At 41.5% G+C, this 23,702-nt stretch overlaps 1 protein-coding gene across 4 annotated transcripts; it reads left to right on the top strand.

Moving 5' to 3' along the window:
* Positions 1–18: 18 nt before the first annotated feature.
* On the top strand, positions 19–23,473 carry sh2d4a (SH2 domain containing 4A). 4 transcript variants are annotated; one of them, XM_031802963.1, is made up of 9 exons: positions 19–209; positions 11,399–11,736; positions 12,728–12,887; positions 15,508–15,670; positions 16,920–17,052; positions 19,989–20,187; positions 20,951–21,081; positions 22,100–22,317; positions 22,649–23,473. In XM_031802963.1, the coding sequence occupies exons 2-9, from the start codon at positions 11,562–11,564 to the stop codon at positions 22,739–22,741; spliced, it is 1,272 nt and encodes a 423-aa protein (XP_031658823.1). In that variant the 5' UTR covers positions 19–209; positions 11,399–11,561; the 3' UTR covers positions 22,742–23,473. The 4 variants fall into 4 exon arrangements, with proteins under 4 accessions (XP_031658823.1, XP_031658824.1, XP_020313816.1 ...); XM_031802964.1 differs by having other exon boundaries at positions 21–209; positions 15,508–15,658; XM_020458227.2 differs by lacking the exon at positions 19–209 and adding an exon at positions 10,286–10,585.
* The last annotated feature ends 229 nt before the right edge of the window (positions 23,474–23,702 follow it).

A 23,702-nucleotide genomic window follows, 5' to 3' on the forward strand; every position in this document is an offset into this window, starting at 1 on the left:
GTATTATTTTGGTGTGAACAGACCATTTGTGCTCAAAAAACGTGTACTATCCTATATCTAGTTGGTGCGACCGGGCTGAAACTATGTAGTGTTGCAGTCTGGCCTTTTTCAAACCTCTCACCTTAGATCCGGGGGCATGGTTTCTCCTCTGAAGTGAATGGGTTCAAACATTGAACTGTTACTCTTCATAGACAGGCAGCTGAGACCAGGTGACTCAACTCTCTCCTCCTTGACACTACAATTCAGACAATATTGTTATCACATATCACAAGGTTTTGTTTTAAGCAACTAATGTTTGATTCAGAGATGTTTTATAATCCGTAGTGTAACATGAATTTTTGGGATAGTAAAGGTTTATGGGTTGGTTGTAATTCTGGACTATAATCAGTGGTAAAACTGAACTTTGCTCAGGGTTTAGCCTCAGATAGTTGTACATGATTGATAGATTTGATTAATTGATACATTTTATTATTGCATCTTCAGCATTTAAAAAATAAAAAATATACCTTTATTTAACTAGGCAAGTCAGTTAAGAACACATTCTTATTTACAATGACGGCCTACCGGGGAACAGTGGGTTAACTGCCTTGTTCAGGGGCAGAACGTCAGATTTTTACCTTGTCAGCTCGGGGATTCGATCCAGCAACATTTTGGTTTCTGGCTCTAAACACTAGGCTACCTGCCAGAGGATGCCCCTCCCACATGGGCTTATAAGACACTGTATTTGCTGTAGCTAAATAAAATAATTATGTCTATATGTGCACACTTACACACACACACATACATATATATATATATTCAGTTGAAGTCTGAAGTTTACATACACTTTAGACAAATACATTTAAACTCAGTTTTTCACAATTCCTGACATTTAATCCTAGTAAAGATTCCCTGTTTTAGGTCACTAAGGATCACCACTTTATTTTAAGAATGTGAAATGTCAGAATAATAGTAAAGAGAATGATTTATTTAAGCTTTTATTTCTTTCATCACATGCCCAGTGGGTCAGAAGTTTACATACACTCAATTAGTATTTGGTAATATTGCCTTTAAATGGTTTAACTTGGGTCAAATGTTTCAGGTAGCCTTCCACAAGCTTCCCACAATAAGTTGGGTGAATTTTGGCCCATTCCTCCTGAGAGCTGGTGTAACTGAGTCAGGTTTGTAGGCCTCCTTTCTCACACACGCCTTTTCTGTTCTGCCCACAAATTTTCTATAGGATTGAGGTCAGGGTTTTGTGATGGCTACTCCAATATCTTGACTTTGTTGTCCTTCAGTCATTTTGCCACAACTTTGGAAGTATGCTTGGGGCCATTGTCCATTTGGAAGAGCCATTTGCGACCAAGCTTTAACTTCCTGACTAATGTCTTGAGATGTTGCATCAATATATCCACATAACTTTCCTACCTCATTATGCCATCTATTTTGTGAAGTGCATCAGTCCCTCCTGCAGCAAACCATCCCCACAACATGATGCTGCCACCCCCGTGGTTCACAGTTGGGATGGTGTTCTTCGGCTTGCAAGCATCCCCCTTTTTCCTCCAAACATAACAATGATCATTATGGCCAAATAGTTCTATTTTTGTTTCATCAGACCAGAGGACATTTTTTTGTCCCCATGTGCAGTTGCAAACCATAGTCTGGCTTTTTTATGGCAGTTTTGGAGCAGTGGTTTTTCCTTGCTGAGTGGCCTTTCAGGTTATGTCGATATAGGACTCTTTTTACTGTAGATATAGATACTTTTGTACCTGTTTCCTCCAGCATCTTCACAAGGTCCTTTGCTGTTGTTCTGGGATTGATTTGCACTTTTCGCACCAAAGTACGTTCATCTCTAGGAGACAGAACGCATCTCCTTCCTGAGCGGTATGGTGGCTGCGTGTTCCCATGGTGTTTATACTTGCATACTATTGTTTGTACAGATGAACGTGGTACCTTCAGGCATTTGGAAATTGCTCCCAAGGATGAACCAGACTTGTGGAGGTCTACAATTTTCTTTCTGAGGTATTGGCTGATTTCTTTTGATTTTCCCATGATGTCAAGCAAAGAGGCACTGGGTTTGAAGGTAGGCCTTGAAATGCATCCACAGATACACCTCCCATTGACTCAAATTATGTCAATTAGCCTATCAGAAGCTTCTAAAGCCATGCCATCATTTTCTGGAATTTTCCAAGCTGTTTAAAGGCACATTCAATTTAGTGTATGTAAACTTCTGACCCACTGGAATTGTAATACAGTGAATTATAAATTAAATAATCTGTCTGTAAAAAATGGTTTGAAAAATGACTTGTGTCGTGCACAAAGTAAATGTCCTAACCGACTTGCCAGAACTATAGTTTGTTAACAAGAAATTTGTGGAGTGGTTGAAAAATGAGTTTCAATGACTCCCAAACTAAGTGTATGTAAACTTCTCACTTCAACTGTATAGATATATAAACATACGTTCATACGGCAGTGAAAAACTATTGAGAAAACAACCTTTCAAGTATTCAACTTATCTAGTTGCATCTTCCAAGCTTTGGAAATAAAATTTGCAACCAGGAATATTTATTTCCTAAATAGCCATTTAAGTTTTTCTTCATCTTTACTCCAGAAGAGTTCATGTTTTCTATGCAACATTTGGTCGAACAGTATAGCTCTTAAATCATCATATAAAGTACAATAAACTAAGAGGTGCAGTTTATTCTCAACCCCCCTTAAACCACAGACAGTACATCGTCACTCTCCCTCATCTAAGGCATTGAACCTACCTACTTCAATTGCCAGAGGCACTATCCCGGTTCTCAACTGGGCACACAAGGACTTTTGGTTTCTGGTTAGGTGATAGGTGACATAAGGTTCTGGATCGTAGCTGTTTTTGATCTGGTTGTAAGTTTAGAGTTTTGGTTTTAGCCATTTTTCAGTTGAACATTTGTCTTTGTAGCTAAGGGTTAACTTGTGTTTGATCAGGTTGATATTGCATCTTAACTTGTTTCTAAATATGTGTTGTAGATCAGCTTTCTTGAATATGTAATTGACTTCCTTTCTCCAGTGGTAGTTGTGTGTTTTATCTCAGTTTAAAAAGGTTTTTGTTATTCTGTCCTCTGATATATTGACAAGACGGTTCCATAACCTAATCATTTAACCTTCTTCCTTTTTTCACAGGTCTCATCCCATGTCTCCTTGAATAGCAAGGCTTGAGGCAAACTTATACACTTCCCAGAAAACATTGTATGGCTCTTTTTTTTGTAGAGTTAGCTGTTTTAAATTCTTTAAAACCCCAGATTCCAGCAGCATAGTTCAGTGTAGGACACATACAGTATTGTACATTTACCATGTAGGATAGTTAGGACGTTGTGTTTCTTTACGTTGCTTTTGTAGCATCAAAAATCTAGTCTCTTAAAATCAATAGCTTAAAACATCCTCTAATAAAATCAAACAGAAGAAGTGTTGTTATTGCTCTATTATGGACAGCCCCTCTCTCTGACTCACCTCCTACTCACGACTTCAGGGTCTCCCTCAAGCTCCATATCATCGAATGTCTCTTTAAGACTATGCTGCTCAGAGAGATCTCTCAATCAGGAAGGCTACCTAGACAACACAAACATAATACATTAATGCTCTATGTGCAACAACACAATAACAATTTCAACCTCAAAAAACTATTTACTCATACTCACTGAACTCAGTTCTTCAGCACCCTTAGTCCCCCTGATCTTCCTATGTTAATGGCGTATTAAACATTTCAATGGGCGGAGTCGGCTGACAGATACTGTTGACAGACAGTGGCTTCATATTCAACTTTGGCCTTTGAATGTCCCAAGGATCCCACATAGCACTAACCTTAAGTGAATCTAACTTTAACAACTATACCAAAAACATGAAGCGGCTTGGGGAGTCATTTTTTTCTGAACACTAAAGCCAGTCAGTCTTTCCAAAGTCTAATAACAACTCTGAAATGTAATTCTTCAGTATGTTACAACAGACCTTCAGATTCCTCCCTTCAGAAGATATTTAATTAGGAAAGCAGCTAAATATTTCTTGACACTACAATTTTAGACACAATTGTTATCACATATCACACAAGGTTTTGCATAAAGCATCTAATGTTTGACTCAGAGATGTTTTATAATCAGTAGTTTAACAATAAGTTCTGGGATAGTAAAAAGTTTACGGGTTGGTTGTAATCGTGGCTTATAATCAGTGGTAAAACTAAACTTTGCTCAGGGTTTGGCCTAGTTGTAAATATACCGTGTAGGCTAATTAGGATGTCCATTTCCTTTAAGTTACTTTCGTAATGTCCAAAATCCATCACTTTTCATATCAATGGCTCAGAACATGTCGGGACTTGGGGAGTCATTTTGTCTAGAACCACTCAGTCTGTCCTAAGTCTAATAACAACTTTGAAATGAACTTCTTCAGTACATAAAAACACTGCTTGGTATTTGTATTTATTACAGATCACTATTAGTGGCTGCCAAGGTAGCAGCTACTCTTCCTGGGGTCCAGAAACATTAAGGCAGTACTCCATGTTCAAGAATGGCCTTTTTATATATAGTATGTATAAACTGGAAGTAGAAGTGCTGCTGCCGATAAGTTCACTTCAATTAGGGGATGGGTGTTAGGGTTATGGGAAAATAATAAAGGAAAATATATATTTTTTAGAAGAAAAAAAGAGAGAAAAATATATATATATACAGTACCAGTCAAAAGTTTGGACACTTACTCATTCAAGGGTTTTCTTTATTTTTACTATTTTCTACATTGTAGAATAACAGTGAAGACATCAAAACTATTAAATATAACATATGGAATCATGTAGTAACAAAAAAGTATATATTTTAAAATATTAAAATATATATATTATATAAATATATATATATTTTATATTTGAGATTCTTCAAAGTAGCCACCTTTTGCCTTGATGACTGCTTTGCACACTCTTGTAAATAAACTCTTGTAAATAAACAGGCATTTCCTTCTCAGCCACATCCTACAGTCTTACGACTAACTTTTGGGACATACTATTATTTAGCAATAAAAAAAAAATTGCTATGGAGGTTTTATACGTTTCAAATCCTTTGGAAGACTATTTCAAAGAATGACAGCTGAGTATAAAAAGTTTATTTCCCCATACCACTTTTAAATCTAAAACAAACTACGTTTGTTCACTCCTTCAAGTGGAATAGTTTAGGTTATCCAGTACCAAGTTAAAGTAGTACATAGGTACCCGGGGACCATACCTGGAGACCATGGGGTGGCAGGTAGCCTAGTGGTTAGAGCGTTGGACTAGTAACCGAAAGGTTGCAAGATTGAATCCCAGAACTGACAAGGTAACAATCTGTCGTTCTGCCCCTGAACAAGGCAGTTAACCCACTGTTCCTAGGCTGTCATTGAAAATAAGAATTTGTTCTTAACTGACTTGCATAGTTAAATTAAGGAAAAAATCCTCTTAACAATCTTATTCACAGGACACAATTTATTCTGAGACTCTCCTCCCCTTTGAGGCATCTAAGGCTTTCAAAGTGGGAATGGTCAAGATGTGGAAGTGCTGGAATTTTAAGAATAATCCTGAGTAATTTGCTCTGAGATGTCTGCAATTTATTTTTTATTATCTTGGGGGCACTATTGTACCAGGAAGAGCACGAATAGTCAAAGTGGCACTGAACAAGAGCCGTTGCCAATGACCCCATTGCACTTATCCAGAAACCTAATTTTATGGTTCACTTTGGAGAAAACTTTTTGTGCCATCCTCTCCCTTGTTGTCAGATGGGTATCTAGCACACGTCCAAGATAATTAACAGTCTTATGCAGTCTTCTGCTAAGTCAGCTACTACCACCTTAAAGTCAGGGGATTTCCTTCGTTTCACTTTAGACCCAAACAAGATGGACTCTGTTTTTCCAAGCAAAGTGACAGCTTATTGTCATATAGCCATTTACTGACATTCAGAAGTTCAGCACTGAGGACTTTCACTGTCAAACGCTCCCTAAAACATTTCAGCGAGCAGGCCTTTCTAATCGACCTGGCCAGGGTATCCTGGAAGGATATTGACCTCATTCCATCAGTAGAGGATGCCTGGTTATTCTTTAAAAGTTCCTTCCTCACCATCTTAAATAACCATGCTCCATTCAAAAAAATGTAGAACCAGGAACAGATATAGCCCTTGCTTCACTCCAGACCTGACTGCCCTTGACCAGCACGAAAACATCCTGTGGAGTACTGCATTAGTATCGAATAGCCCCCGCGATATGCAACTTGTCAGGGAAGTTAGGAACCAATCAGTTAGGAAAGCAAAGGCTAGCTTTTTCAAACAGAAATTTGCATCCTGTACCACAAACTCCAAAAAGTTCTGGGACACTGTAAAGTTTATGGAGAATAAGAGCACCTCCTCCCAGCTGCCCACTGCACTGAGGCTAGAAAACACTGTCAACAGCGATAAATCCGCGATAATTGAGCATTTCAATAAGCATTTTTCTACGGCTGGCCGTGCTCTCCACCTGGCTACCCCTACCCCGGTCAACAGCCCTGTACCCCCCACTGCAACATGCCCAAGCCTCCTCCAGTTATCCTTCACCCAAATCCAGATAGCTGATGTTCTGAAAGAGCTGCAAAATCTGGACCCCTACAAATCAGCGCAGCTAGACAATCTGGAACCTCTCTTTCTAAAAGTATCTGCTGAAATTGTTGCAACCCCTATTACTAGCCTGTTCAAACTCTTTCGTATCGTCTGAGATCCCCAAAGATTGGAAAGCTGCCGAGGTCATCCCCCTCTTCAAAGGAGGAGACACTCTAGACCCAAACTGCTACAGACCTATATCTATCCTACCCTGCCTTTTTAAGGTCTTCGAAAGCCAAGTTAACAGACAGATCACCGACCATTTCGAATCTCCCCATACCTTCTCCACTATGCAATCTGGTTTCTGAGCTAGTCATGGGTGCACCTCAGCCACGCTCAATGTCCTAAATGATATCATAACCGCCATTGATAAGAGACAATACTGTGCAGCTGTATTCATCGACCTGGCCAAGGCTTTCGACTCTGTCAATCACCACATTCTTATTGGCAGACTCATCAGCCTTGGTTTCTCAAATGACTGCCTCGCCTGGTTCACCAACTACTTCTCAGACAGAGTTCAGTGTGTCAAATTGGAGGGCCTGTTGTCCGGACCTCTGGCAATCTCTATGGGGGTGCCACAGGGTTCAATTCTCAGGCCGACTCTTTTCTCTGTATACATCAACGATGTCGCTCTTGATGCTGGTGATTCTCTGATCCACCTCTACGCAGACGAAACCATTCTGTATACTTCTGCCCACACCTGCCCGCCTGGCCAGCATCACTACTTCGGGCGGTTCTGACTTAGAATATATGTGGCAACTACAAATACCTAGGTGTCTGGTTAGACTGTAAACTCTCCTTCTAGACTCACATTAAGCATCTCCAATCCAGAATTAAATCTAGAATCGGCTTCCTATTTCGCAACAAAGCCTCCTTCAATCATGCTGCCGAACATACCCTCATTAAAACTGACTATCCTACCAATCCTTGACTTCGGCGATGTCATTTACAAAATAGCCTCCAACACTCAACTCAGCAAATTGGACGTAGTCTATCACAGTGCCATCCGTTTTGTCACCAAAGCCCCATATACTACCCACCACTGCAAACTGTATGCTCTCGTTGGCTGGCCCTCGCTTCATCGCCAAACCCACTGGCTCCAGGTCATTTATAATTCTTTGCTCGGTAAAACCCCGCCTTATCTCAGCTCACTGGTCACCATAGCAGCCTACGGGTGGGTAGACACGGTAGACGGGAAATTGACAGTAGGCCATAACCGATAGCTTAGCCTGCAGATTTTTTTTTGCATTGAAATGTTAAAGGATAGATACAATTAAAACATTGACACATAATAACAGTAGATCCTACATCGAATTACAATTGAATCCTCGGGTCATCCCACTTTATTCAGTATAACCAAAAACATTTGATTATAGTTCTTTAGGCCTCAACTGAAAGTGTAGACAGATATAACAAGAGCGCCATCTTGTGTACAAACAACATGACAAGGTTTTTCTCTTCAAATCAAATCAAATTTTATTTGTCACATGCGCCGACTACAACAGGTGTAGTAGACCTTACCGTAAAATTCTTACTTAAAAGACCTTAACCAACGATGCTGTTCAAGAAATAGAGTTAAAAATAAATATTTAGTAAATAAACCAAATGTAAAATTATAACATGAAAAAAATCTTACGTACAGCCCTGAGGGTTTCTCAACCACGTCGCTCTGGGTGGGAAACCAACAGTGCAGAATCATCTGCATAGATGATAGATGGGAAATTGACAGGAGGTCATAAACTATAGTTTAGCCTGTCTGTCTTCAACACTGGGCACGTAGACTCGACGTAACATAGTACATGTAAATCCGGAACTCACAAATTAGTATGATATGTTACATTTGGTATGGTTACATAAAATTGGTTACTTATTATGCAAACGTCTATCAAACCCAAAAATTGCGTGTTCGAATCTCATTGTAGACAACTTTAGCTAATTAGCAACTATGCAACTACTTACTACTCTTTTTGCTACTTTGCAACCACGTAGCATGTTAGCTAACCCTTCACATAACCCTAACCTTAACCCTTTTAGCTAACCCTGCCCCAACCCTAAACTTACCATTTAACCTTACTCCTAACCCCTAGAGCTAGCTATTGTTAGCATTTTGTTGTTAGCCACAACAAATTGGAATTCGTAACATATCATGCGTGTTGCAAATTCGTAACATATCATACGAAATAGAGTGTCTCGGATTGACATACAGAATCATTTGAAATGCTCTGAGACCACGTTGCAACACATGACACTCAATATAGTCTAGACAGCAATGAGCTCCATTATAATAATAACCACTAACGTGCAAACTAGTTATTCCACAGCAACCGCTGTTCCAGGTACAATATCACATGGTACTCTTCGGTATTTTGAATATGAGGTCCAAAATATGTGACACTGACAACGTAACTATTTCTCGTTCAGATAACATTGCATCTACTGTAGCCGACAACATTACCGCTGCTCGCAGGAAACAATAGGCCTACTCGCTTCAGTTACCCGTCTTCTATATTACTGCAAGCATCATACTCAAAATGAAGCACTCAAATATTCACATTTATTTAGGTATTTTATGGTTGAAATGGCCCTATCTTGCCAATGTCTTTCTGTTTTTTGTCTGTCTGTCTTTTTGTCTGTCTGTCCATCTGCTCCCCACCTATTTTATCAACAAGTTGTTGATAAAATATATAGTTCCATAAATAATTGTTCTGGTCAGCACATAACGCACATTGCATTATTACATGTGCCATAACACTGACAATTGTTTATATCATACTAGTCTCTAGCCTACTGATAATTTGCACACAATTTAGACCCTTACAGAATAGCATTACTTTTACCTGAAGTAAATTAGTCTCCTGTACTCTCTCCTGGACAGACTAGATAGATGTGGCTGCAGACCAATTACGCGAGACTTTAGTTCTGTTTTAGCCAAGACTACTGGGTACTCGGGTGGAAAACTAGGTCAAATCATGACGTCAGTGACCCTCACGTCGGAAAGTAGAAGCTCCAGAAAGAACTGTGGCAAGACATCAGTAGGTTTATAATTGAACACATTTATGAAGATTTTACACTATTGTGGAGAGATGTACTGTTTGGATTCTTTACATACAATAGAAATAAGCGGAATCATTTTTATGTAATTAATTTCATTATTCTTTTGGCCAAATTTCATATACACAAATGTAAATTTACAAACAGAAAACCATATTTTCGTACCCTACAAAAAGAAATTGAACTGTATTTTAAGACGGTTAAATGCTCTACTAACAAAAAAACTGTTAGAATTGTAAGTATATGCATGTCCCTTAAGGTCCTTGTGTAATTGTAATGTGATATTGTACCCCCTAGCTCGATTGTCCATTGTTTGTAATCTATGTATGCTTGTGTTCCCTCATGTGCTTTATGTATTGATTTGTTGTTAATAAAAAAAATATATATATATATATATAAAAAATATTTACATTTTTTTTTTTAAAGAAGCTCCAGAAAGATGCCCGAGTTTTCGAATTGGAATTCCGAGTTGGATGACATTTCAAAACGACTTTTCCCAGTCGGAGCTAGTTTTTTTTGCCGATTTACCAGTTGTCTTGAACGCACTGAAGTCAGAGATTTCCGAGTTTCCAGTTGTTTTGAACGCTGCAGTAGTCTACCTGCAATAACAGTGGGTGGGATGGACAAATATTAACATTTGCATAAAGGAGTGTTTTTTTCTTGCGAAACTTGTTGGCACTTTTGTCCTTCATTTAGGAAATAAGTAACCTACGGAAAACGTTACCGACAACGGAACATTTGTCATTTTCGTTAAACCTGCGAAATACCGCTAAATAGTAGGCTACAGGAAAAATCTATACATTTGCAGGCGTGACCATCGGCCCATAGTGTGACTCATGCCGAACATTCCCATGGGAGATTTTGTAAACAAGTTATTTTTTAAGGCGTCCACGTTCCACGTATCGGCTGTGATTTCCACTTTCAGGATATACACCCTAGCGGTAAGTACATTTGGATGAACTCCGTAATGAAATGTATGTAACGTATTTTTGTTTACCATTTCAACATCCAGTGATAGTACAAATATATCAACACTGCAAATGTTAAGTCGGCGTTATCATTTACTGCCAGCATGATCATCATCCATTGTGAATGTGCTTAGTCATAGTTGATTATGGACTTAAGTTACTTTTGTTGTATCTTCCTTTAATTAACGTCCCGACTCTAGCTGTTGTAGGTCTGTGTAGTGACGTTTCTGTACTTAAGTACTTAAGTAGATACTGGTAGTTAAATGGGCAGGTTGTAGTGAACTCCACTGTATCCTATTACTATTTGAACATCAAAATGACAGCCATGTCTTCACAGTCGACGTGCAATTCAATGGATTTGACGAGTTTTCAATCACTGTATTTCAAATTTATTTCGCACGGCAAATTCCTATGTCCCGCAGCCACCTTTTAATTGTTTGCATACAGTTGGCGACACGGAGCCAAAATAGGCTGCTATCTCACCACGAGATCATTATGCTGTGTTATAGTATACTGTTTCTTCCATGCTTATTAAGCACGAATCACAGTCGACAGAGAAGGTTAGAGTTCAGAGACTGGACTATTGTCTTCCTACATACTCTTATGTATGTGTGTATGTATGTGTGTGTGTACACCAGTTGCAACATCTGACCTGTGATGTGAACAAACATATCAGGCACTGTACTGGCTATACCAATAAAAAATGTGTGGAGAAGGCAGCAGGTACTCTGATGCACAGTTATGGTCAAAGCAGCCATTTCTTATGGACATTTCTGTTTCTTTCAGTGGGAATTCAGAGAGTGAATACAGGCATGGACCAGCCTTCATTAGATGATTAACAACTCCCTATTTCAACGGAGAAACTCCCAACATCCAACCAACACCAGGTGTTCTCTGCTAATACTAAAGTTCTCTCTGGATACTGTTGCTGAGACATTGCAGCTCTACGATGCTCCAGCAGATTTTGACGGACATGTTCATATCACCTGAGCTCCTGGCTGAGCTGAGCGAGGAGCAGAAGCAGGTGTTGTTCATTAAGATGCGTGAGGAACAGGTCCGACGCTGGAAGGATAGAGAGGCTCGACTAGAGAAGGAGGATGCCACTCTGAAGAAACCCAAGAAAGGTATCAGTGAGCCGTCAACACTGACAATGAATGGTTGTGTGTGTCCCTCATGGCACCCTATTCACTTTCTAGTGTACTACTACTCTGTATAGTGTACTACTACTCTGTATAGTGTACTACTACTCTGTAGTGGCAGAAAGCCTAGTGGTTCGAGCGTTGGACTAGTAACCGAAAGGTTGCAAGATCGAATTCCCGAGCTGACAAGGTAAAAATCTGTTGTTCTGCTCCTGAACAAGGCAGTTAACCCACTGTTCCTAGGCCGGCATTGAAAATAAGAATTTGGTCTTAACTGACTTGCATAGTTAAATAAAGGTCAAATAAATAGTGCACTACTTTTGACTAGAGCCCTATGGGGGAATTAGGTGCCATTTTGGATACGTTCCATTCCTCTCTCTGTGAAAAGCACATTTACTGTTGGGCTCCTGGGATGTTTCTGTTTTTCTATATGCTAGCTGAGTTATTCTCAACTCCATGATGTTCATCACATCAATAGTGTGTGTGTGGTGGGGGCGGGTTGGAACTCCAACTACATCGAGCCGCTGTCAGGTCGATATTTTCGAAAATGTACATTCTGAAACCCTTTCTTTGCTTAGATCCATACTTTCTTATAAAACTACCGACTGTTTCCTCGTATCCACTGACAGCGACTTGATGTAGTCTGAGGAACACTCTGCCCACAGTCGTTGCAACCCAACTCCACAGAGATGTACATACCGTGGTGTTGAGAAACCCAGCTAGTTATATGCCAAACTGGAGACTAAAGGACATATCGGGATCTCCACTGAAACGTTGCGTTCAGATGGAGTGATGGAGAGTACGATTCACTCCTGTTAAAGTAGTCCAACTGCAGCTGTGTTTTACAACTGTGTTGCACTGTGGAAAATAAATTGAGCAATATTATGCTAGGATGAATTAGCACAGTATTTCTCTAACTGTGTGTGTGTGTGGTGCACGTCTGTGTGTGTGTGTATGTGCGCATTTTGTGCATCAGCCTCTGTGAAGAGTGTACAGTGGCTGGCAGGGATGGATAGTGACGTATGGGTGTGGGTGATGGGGGACCACCCTGCCGACCAGTCCTACGAGCAGATCTGTGATGACATCATAGCCCAGAGGGCAGCCTGCCAGGCCCAGAGAGAGGCTGAGGAGCTCAGGTGGGAGGAAATTACATCATCACATGCTGTACATTTTTTTTTGCAGTGCAACGTGTTTGTGCTTTATCTCTCTCCTTTGTTGTTGTTGTGCCAAACACCCTTTGTCATTGGCAAAAATGTTAAAGGTTAAATATGTCAGTCAAAGCAGAGAGAGACCTGACTGTCAGGTCATTAGCCACATATTTGACTCTTAACACTTTAAATAGAACACCTTCTATGGAGACAGACATGGTTGTCATAGCCACCAATAACACCGTGTTCTGACAGGTGGTTAAGCTTGTTGTCTTGAACAGTGGCATATACACTTACTTAATTTACAGACCCTGTAATGGGATGCAGTGGTTGATGTAGGCAAAGTGTGTGTCTATGGTCTATTTGTGGCTTATCACACCAGCCAACACAAAATGACATGTAAGGGAGGCTCTGCACAGATTCTCTGGCTGTCGGTAATACCCACAGGGCTATAGTTTGGTTTAATCTAGACATCGCCCTTCCCAGCCAGGAAGCCCAAGTTAAACATTTCTTCAACTAAACCTCTCTTTTTATTGAGTCAGGCACTGCCTGTGTTGTGAGCTGCACTTAACCAAGATAGTGTTGCCTATAGCGTTGTTCCCACAACAACAAGTCATTCAACGCTGTGGGGGAGTATGACTTCTTAGTCATGTTTCCCTGTTAAGGTGGTGATAATGATAACCGGCTGCTGTAATAGTTTGGTTGAGCCACAGGTATGTATTACCCCAAATTAACCTGTAACTTGTGTGGGCAGGAAACAATGTGCCGTCTCCACCTCTGGTTAGTGCCAAATACAACAGGTGTAGTAGACCTTACAGTGACATGCTTACTTACAAGCCTTTAAACAACAAATGCTTTAATAAGTTAAGAAAAAAATAAGTGATAAGTAAAAGTAAATTCCTGTGAGCAGGTGGCTGGTGTCACTTTAAGTCAGAGGTGCTCGTCGTAATGGAATGAATGCAACGCTATGTGTTTAAAACCTTCCCATTTGTTCGATTCCAGCCATTACAAAATGCCCTTCTTCCAATGAAGAAGGTGCATAAAGATGGCGGCCACCGTGTACAAATGCCTTTCTATTGCTCAGTTGGCCGTATTGTTCATTGCTCTCCGTGACTCTTTTTTTTGTATCATCGACAAAGCTCCAAGATGGTGACCATTTTTGAGAGAAAAAAAATACAAAAGTAGATTGTGATGATTTGCTGTCACATTGAACCATGGATAGTGCTAAAACAATGATGTCCTGTATGAATTCCTCTGTCTTCATGCCACTTCGCAATTTCACATTCCATCATCTGTATGTGCGAACATTGTTGTTGAACATTCTACTAAATTGACATCATTCTGACGTTTCAAATTCTTCTCTAAGGCTGGTCAGACAAAAGCCTTACTTAACCGCCCATATGGGTTATATAATAGAATTCCATTTGAGAACATGCTGTCTCACACCCCACTGTTCTGTACTTGTGGATACTTGAGTTCTCTTACTAAGTGGTTTCTAAATTTAAACCTAAAGTAACAACTTTTTTTTACAGACAGTCTATCACAGAATCCTGTTTTATTGTGTTCTCTAACATCCACATTCTCCATTTTAAATGAATGTGTTGATAATTCTGGGCCAAATCCTAACTGGAGATCTGTAAAATCGCTGTAAAAAGTTAGAGGCAGCCTCCCGGGTGGCACAGTGGTTTCAGTGCTAGCTGTGCCACCAGAGATTCTGGATTCGAGCCCAAGCTCTGCCGCAGCCGGCCGCGACCGGGAGGCTCATGGGGTGACGCACAATTGGCCCAGCGTTGTCCGGGTTAGGGAGGGTTTTGCCAGCAGGGATATCCTTGTCACATCGGGCACTAGCGACTCCTGTGGCGGGCCGGGCGCAGTGCACGCTGGCCAGGTCGCTAGGTGTACAGTGTTTCCTCCGACACATTGGTGCGGTTGGCTTCCGGGTTGTATGTGCGTTGTGTCAAGAAGCAGTGTGGCTTGGCTGGGTTGTGTTTCGGAGGACGCATGGCTCTCGACCTTCGTCTCTCCCGAGTCCGGACGGGAGTTGCAGCGATAAGACAAGACAGTCACTACTACTAATTGGATACCACGAAATTGGGGAGAAAGGGGGGTAAAATAAAGTTACAGGCAAGTGTTTAAATTGCGACTTGGTCCTCAGTGCCTGCATGTTGGCTGTTACCATCCTGATCTGGATGTGTGTCATAACATTCCACTCCTCAGAAGAAGGTCCTCAGACCTTCTATTGTTGAGTCCTCAGCATGAATGTTGTTCTGGAGGCAGTGGTAACTAGCTGATGGATGCTTAGAGTTCTGAGTTTAGAGAGTTTAGAGTCGAAATGTTATAATAAAATCACCTGGGAGCGTTTTCCTGTTTTCCTCATAGTAGTTGCCATGTGCCTGCATGGATAGGACATATCTGTAGCTCTTTTTTTCTATCCATGCCTCGAGGTAGGGGATTGTGGACTGTCATTGGAGGGGCCATGGGACTATTTGGAGAGGTGGAAGGTATTTTAGATTTTTAGGGAAAGCTTTACAAATCAGTGGACAGGTAAAGATCTACAGGTGCTCGTGTGTGTTCTCACTCAGTCAATCTGTGTGTGTGTGTGTGGTAGGGCGAAGAAGGAGGCGGAGCTGGTCAAGAGGTTCTCCAGTGTGTTGATGGACTCAGAGCTGCAGTTGTGGAAGGAGGAGGTGGAGCGACAGGAGGTGGAGCGACAGGAGGTGGAGCGACGGGCTGCAGCTCAGGAGCAGAGCCAACAGGAGGTGGAGATTAAGGTCCCCCAAGCCCATCATTAAGGTCCCCCCAAGCCCATCATTAAGGCCCCCCCAAGCCCATTATTAAGGCCCCCCCAAGCCCATTATTAAGGCCCCCCCAAGCCCATTATTAAGGCCCCCCCAAGCCCATCATTAAGGCCCCCCCAAGCCCATCATTAAGGCCCCCCCAAGCCCATCATTAAGGCCCCCCCAAGCCCATCATTAAGGCCCCCCTAGCCCATCATTTTGATCTAATTCACATGCCACAGCTTATTTAGAGAGTTTGACTTTTCTTCCAGCTGTAGACTTGGATAGACATTGCCTCAATGGCGCTGCCCATGGGACAGATACAATCTCCATTTTGAAGTAGTTAATTTAGTTTCTCTATTACTTCTACGTTGGCAAACAAACTGAAAGGGTACATCCTGCCACCTAGAGTGTGTTGTTTGCACAGGTATAAAGGCAAGGCCTTTATGGAACGTTTGCTCACTCATTAATTCATTTGCCGTTCCTTCCTGATGACCTGGATGGAATTGTGTGATCCTTCCTTAACCCATAGGAAATCCAGTTGACTACACTGGTGGTAGGTAGCCTAGTGGTTAGAGCATTGGGCCAGTAACTGCAAGGTAGCTATTTTTTTTGGGGGGGGGGTTACAGTCAATGCATCAAGGGTTTTGATCATAAGTACAGTTCGACAGGTTATATGGTTAAGTATTAGCCCATTGATTAAAATAATGTCATTCTATAATATTGTCACAGTATGAGTGTTTAAGTTATGTAAACAAGGAAGTTGATGATGCATTGATATAAAACAATTAGCCTCACAATAGGTGTTGAAAGCTCATTTTGTCAACTTACAGGAACAACTCAGTGTTTCATCAATGGTATTGTTTGCCCACATCCTCAAGACAATAACACGTTAACTAAACAACCCATATAATCGCTTTCCAGTTATCGTTCATTTGACCAACTTTTAGAACAATGTCCTTCCTAAACAGTCAGTTGTTTTATACTTCCCCATATAGGCCAGTTCAAAACGATGATTAAATACATTTGTTTGAGCTCATAGCATAACTGTCTTTACACAGTGTTTGAAATTGACTTGATTTACTGCAGGTAAAACTCTGGAGGAGGAAAAAAATGTTTGGACTTTTTGCCAGGTGTGCTCTAATGAACATGACCCTGGTTCAATACCACAGTCTTACTATTTGTTTAGCCACTACTGTTCAATGGTGACATTTCTTTCTCTCCTTCCCCCTCTTTCTCTCAGAAAAGAGAGGCGGAGGAGAGGAGGAGGGCTGAGGAAGAGGTGCGAAGAGTGGAGCAGAAGAGAAAGCAGGAGATCTACATGGACTTGAGGGAGGTCAGAGAGGAGAGAGATGACCAACACTGGCAAGATTCATGTAAAGAAACACACACACACACACACACTGGAGAAGCTCTGAAGCATACGGATTCTAGGTCGTCATTTTTGCAGTCGAGCTTCACATCTCAGAAGATTGCCATTAAAACCGGTGTTTCTTATAGACTGGTTGGTTGTGCAGCAACAAAACCTTCACGGGTGCAACTATGGGGCAAAACGGACAGGGTTGGCTTAGATTGTTGAAAACATGTAAACTATATTTAGTCTCCAATATGTTGATTGAAAACATCCATTTGCACAATGAGCACTTGTTGTCTCTCAATTACATCATTACAGTTGTTGGTTAGCTAGCTAGGGAATTCTAGCCATATTAACATTGACATGAAATCAGTCAAAACGCCTCAAAACAAGCCATGGTATCAAGAAGAAGAAACTAGCTGAAACAAGTCACCTACGATTCCCCACATGGTAGTTTCTTGTCATTGTTGGTAGTAATATCTGGCCATCCAGAATAACAACTTACAGACTTCTGCCTGATTTGAAGCATCGCTTTCATGACGTTGTCAGCTAACCCATCTATTGGACAAGCCCAGAATGTGAATGTGATTCCTGATATCCTTGGAAACCTCGGTCCTCAGCCAGATCCTTAGCATGGCTTGGGGTGATGTGTGTTACTTGCCATTCTTTGTTGGCGCTAATTTTAGAACACTCAACATGATCTCAGAATGGCTGCAAAAATATGTTGACCTCATTGGAAAAGGTTTTGATTTCGTGGAGGAGAAGACATGTCTGGGGGATCCGTGCAGTCCTATAGTTTACCACCGACCTGAACATCTAGATTGTATAAATAGGAATTTAAGTATTGTATTAATGTTAAATTGGACAAAAGTACATCATATTAAATATGATGATTATTTCCTCCATGGCAAACTCCCAAGTATAATGAATATAGTTCCAACACACAGGTTAATATTTAACCATCTTGTTTGACAAAGATTAGAGCTGACCTTCAGTTGCACTGATTAACAATATAAATAATCATGCTGCTTTGAATGGTTTTTTAAAATTCATTTTCTGCCAAAGTGTAGACATGTGTTTGTCTTGTGCTTAGTCTGAAATGTACACCAGTCTTCCACTGTTGCCTCTCTGAATGTGAAAACCCTTTCTGCTGTTTTCACACTTAACACTTTAACACCAATCATAAATGGGTTGAAATCAAATGTATGGAAGGCAGGAAAACCCCCTTGGGCCTCTGGATAGAGCTATATAGGGCACACCAGTTGATCATTACACAGATGACTGTTTCTTGGCCTTGTGAAACGGTTTGTTTACATTCAGTAGGGTAACCAGACAAATCGTGACCTTGGGACTAGTAAGGTTATATCTGTTCTGAGATATTGAGTAGAAGCTCTGCGTCTCACAAAGACACGGCGGTTGGAACCAAAAATCTCAAAGGAAAGGACGAAAGGACAGATTTCCACCTGTCTAATGCCAATTGCTCGTGTTTCTTGGCCCAAGAAAGCCTCTTCTTATTGGTGTCCTTTAGTTGTGGTTTCTTTGCAGCAATTCAACCATGAAGGCCTGACTCACGGAGTCTCCTCTGAACAGTTGTTAGCTGTTACTTGAACTCTGTGAAGCATTTATTTGGGCTGCAATCTGAGGTGCAGTTAACTCTAATGAACTTATCCTCTGCAGCAGAGGTGCCTCTGGGTCTTCCTTTCCTGTGGCGGTCCTCGTGAGAGCCAGTTTCATCATAGCGCTTGATGGTTTTTGCGAATGCATTTGAAGAAACTTTCAAAGTTCTTGAAATGTTCCATATTGACTGACCTTCATGTCTTAAAGTAATGATGGACTGTTCTTTGCTTATTTGAGCTGTTCTTGCCATAATGTGTACTTAGCCCTATTTGGTAAAAGACCATCTTCTGTTTACCACCCCTACCTTGTCACAACACAACTGATTGGCTTAAACGCATTAAGAAGGAAAGAAATTCCACAAATTAACTTTTAAGAAGGCACACTTGTTAATTGAAATGCATTCCAGGTGTCTACCTCATGAAGCTGGTTGAGAGAATGCCAAGAGAGTGCAAAGCTGTTATCAAGTCTTATCAGAAACATGTTACGTTGTTTTCTCAGCTTTTCATTTAAAAACCGGTCAAACTGATGACATTTTGCACAGTGACAATCTTTCCACTGTTTTGGAGTTATTGCGTTTTCTCCCCGGTCCCTAAACGAAACAGACAGGTTTGCCGCTGTTAACTAGATTATTAATACATTCATTTGATCAATGTAAGACATTATTCTGAAGAGCACTACTTTATTTAGTCTTCTGGGGCAGGCCTCCCGAGTGGCGCAGTGCTCTAAGGCACTGCATCGAGTCCTATCTGTGCCATTAGAGATTCTGGGTTCACGTCCAGGCTCTGTCACAGCCGGCCGCGACCAGGAGACCCATGGGGCGGCGCACAATTGGCCCAGCATCGTCCGGGTTAGGGCGCAGTGCACGCTGACACGGTCGCCACATGTGTGCAGTTATCATACAAATGACTGTCATCACTGAACAACGATGTGGCAACATCATTTACTTTACAATTTCTGACAGAGTTTAAATTTTTTTTGTTGCTTGCGTGCCATTATTGTTGGCTGAACAGGTTAATGGGTTAAGGGTGTGTCGCTGGTCATAGTAAGGTCTTTGCCATCTCCCTCTAAGCCTAGACCATACTTGGAGGGAGATGGCAAAGATGTGTTCTGATTGGTTCGTCTTTATTCGTTCAGGCTTGTGATTGGATTGCAGATAGAACCTTATGGCGCCATGTTCAAATGGGTTTATGCAGATCTAACTTTCTAATTTTTCATTTATTTCGCTTAATTTTAACAAAAACAAACGTCATATATATGAAGAACCATGAAGGTAGGTTTTTGTGTGTGTGTGTGAGAGAGTTTACATGTATGTGTTTTGTATTCTTCTGTGTTTTTCCACAGTGCGGAAGTCCAAAGCGGCTGACCTGCGGCGCCGGTCCATTGCCAAGCAGACCCGTGATGACCACCGGCGGCAATCAGTCAAGGCTCTGGAGCGAGGCCGTGTGGCTGCTGTCACCAAGGCCTTCGGCGGGGACAGACCTGCCCTCCCGCCCAAACCCAAACCCAGGAACCTTACTGTGACCAGCGACACCCTTAACCCGTGAGCTGACCTGTGCCTTCACAGTAATACAAGGCCTGTTCGGCAGAGTTGGGGTCAATTCCTTTTAAATTCAGGATGGAAACTGAAATGAAAATGTTCCTCAATACTTCTCGGGGAAATGTGTGCATTTGTTGGAATGTCCGTTTACTTCCGGAGTTGACCCCAACCCTGCTGTTCAGGAGGTCTAGGGTCCAACATTCTAGAACATTCCGATAGAAATACTATTGTTGGTTATGTGGAGTAGGGAATCATTCTGCAGTTATGTTAGCTCTATTAATTACATTTATATCTGCACCGTTAAGGATGTTTGACATTACTGAATACACCCTGGACTAGGCTCGACCCCACTGAAACCCAATGGTATCCAGTCATCTGCTATGGCACAGCCCAAAACCCTAGTCCCTTCCCTTAGTGACTACCACTTAGGACTTTGCAGGTCTGAAGGTCAATAATATAACTATTCAATAATATTATTGAATAGTTGGTTAAATCCACTCTATATTCACACTGGTATTAGTGAACCAAATCTTTCTACCAGCCTGATATGGTAATGTTTTTTTGCAGTAGTCATCCTGTGAGTACATGTCAATCCTCGTGCTTGTGATGGTTTGTCTCATTCACTGAAAGCTGATGTCTAGGGATTCCCCTTTCAGACAAAGCCATGCAGAAAAACACTGAGCCTTCGAGCTTAAACACATGAATGCCTTTCACTGGCTGGCTGACTGCCTGACCCACTTTTTCTCTCTGTGTCGCTGCCTGACAGGAAGCAAGGGGTGCGACGCACACTGTCCACCTCCAGCAGGGAGCACATTATTAGATGGTTCCAGGAGGAACAGCTGCCTTACCGAGCGGGTTTCCAGAAGGACCAGAGTCGCATAGCGTCTTGGTTCCATGGTAAGGGGCCAAGTTGCACCGGAAATGTTTCTAAACTGAACAAGAGGATTCCATCTAGAATGAACAACATATGCAAATAGCCACAAATGCAAATCAATCTTAATTTGTTTACATTAGACCGGAAGTCATTTACTGTATGTGTGTGAAGAGACCACATCAGTCTCCATGCCACGTAGCACAGTTGGTTAGAATTAGGTCTGATGCCCCCTACTGTTTGTAATATCTTAATTATACCACAGAACACCCAAGTTTGATCAATTTACTGAACCACACAGTGCAGGGGTAGGTAACCTGGAGTGCCGCAGGTACTGCAGTATTCCAACTAGGCACCAGACCTGACCAACTGAGCTAATTGTTTGGTGATTGCCTAGATTCAACACACTTGGTCTGCCAAAAACGTGAAGTACATGCTGGGTGCTCCATGACCAGGGTTGCCTAGCTACCCCTGACATAGTAGGTGCTGGGCACCTATGCAAATTCTGCTGCTATACAGCGGGTTTATCAGTAACTCTCTTGCCTTGGGACTTCTGCTATATTTAATACTTATCTGAAAGGACTGGCATGATCAGAGGTGTATTCACTAGGAACCAAATGCAACGAAACAGGGAGGGACCTACCTCAATGTGTCCAATAGAAACTCTTGTTTTCGTTGCGGTATGCGACTAATGAATACACCCCAGACAGGTTTCTCATGTTGAACGGAAGCAACGGCCCTGTCCAGAAACACCTCCTTTTCCCTACTCCCTAGATGCACTTGTGTAGCTCTGACTGGGTTGCAATATGGAGGAATTAGAATTTGGCCTATCAGAAGGCCAAGTGGAGCTATTGTCATATTGCTTAAACCTATTAAATCCTGTCAGATCTCCACAAGTATCTCAGGGCTACAGGTAGTTTTCTGGAGAGTAAAACATGTACATGTACATGGTCTTCAGCTATCCAGCCTTAATATGTCACATCAGGATGTCATTCTGACTTGGCAATACTTAATAACTGACCCACCTTTACTTTTACCACCAAGGCATCATTTCGCGGCAGGAAGCCGAGGACTTACTGAGCGAGAGGGAACCCGGGCACTTTCTGGTGAGGGTCAGCGAAAGGATTCTGGGATACGTCCTGTCTTATCGATGCAAAGAGGAGTTTAAACACTTCCTCGTTGACGCGACAGAGGGCTGCTACATGCTGCTGGGACACCAGATCAGATTCACCTCGTTGGCAGAGCTTGTGGAGTTCCATGAGGTAGTGGCACATCTAGAGCCCTTATTTTGTGCTTTAAAAAACAAAATGTTGTTGTGTTTGGGGGTTGTTTAGGGTAGCTTTGAGGGTTTTACTGGCAATGGTTGTGATATTTGGTGGTTTTGCCTACTGTAGTTGAATGCACTTATAAGTTGCTCTGGATAGGCGTGTGCTAAATGACTAAAATTGAAATACAGGTTTTCTGTGGGTGGTATGTTGAATATCACCTCTTCTCTTCCTCAATATTGAGACTGTAATGTACCTTGTTTTGTATTCACGTGAACTGTTGTAGTGGAGCAGAATAATGACGCTTTGCATTTTCTTCTGTCTCTAGGGGGAGCCAATCACCATGTCAGGAGGGGAGCAGCTGCTCCAGCCATGTGGCCAGAGGCCTAGTGGTGTGGACTATGCAGACCTCTTTACCTGAAACCCTGCAAGGGTCATGTCCCAATAGTCTAAAACAGACTCCTTTCCTAATCTCCTTCCTTCATGACCACTGGTCAGAAAGTTCTCAGCAGGTGAATGATCGAGACCAAGTGGTTTCACCTGTCAGTAGCTTTTAAAGTCTATGGACAGTAGTCAAGGAGGGAAATAGACAAGGAAGGAAGCCACTTTAGAATATTAAGACACAACCTTCAGGCATGAGACGGATCTCTGTGGAACAAAGTGTTTCTACGGGAGACTCACGCTATGGTTAGATAACCAACATAGCTTTTTTTTTTCTCAGGAGGATTTACAGGATGTTCAGATAGAAGTGTAATGTTTAGAACTGATTACGATGTCTCATGTAGACTAGAACAATAATAGAATAACCTTTTTTTTTTTTTTTTTTTCAAGGAGGAACTTCGGTTAACTTCATACTAGGAAATCGTGTCCGCTCAAGTAATTCTATCTGCAATGTTCAGAAAGTTTCACATCCGTGTTGACTCTTATCCCCCCCCCCCCAGTGCCAACTGTCAAGCCACTGACTTTCTATTATATCTAGACCTCCTCTATCCCCCATGTACAATATGAACAGGCCTGTAGTATCATTTCTGCTAATGTATTCATAGACAAGTACCAGGCGGCCAGTATTGTAAAGGCACATTTGACAGCGACAACAAACAGTCGCCTGTTTGGGGACGAATCACTTGAATAAATTCTGCACTTTGTATTGCAACTGTCTAGTTGGTTTCAATGCTGACCTGAGGAGTATGCTGCTACTACTACAAAAAGCACGATCAATGAGTTGGCTAGCTAACTTGCTTAAATATTCAGATTTTTTTTTTTAAAGATGGGCATGGTGTAATTGACTCAACAACCAAAAACACATCTAGGTTTCGCTTTTATGAACCGGAAAATCAATAGTTGGTTGTTTATCAAAGTTAGCTGGCTAACTAATGAATCGT

This window comes from Oncorhynchus kisutch, linkage group LG23 (genome assembly GCF_002021735.2).
Source record: "Oncorhynchus kisutch isolate 150728-3 linkage group LG23, Okis_V2, whole genome shotgun sequence".
In the NCBI taxonomy this organism is placed as follows: domain Eukaryota; kingdom Metazoa; phylum Chordata; class Actinopteri; order Salmoniformes; family Salmonidae; genus Oncorhynchus; species Oncorhynchus kisutch.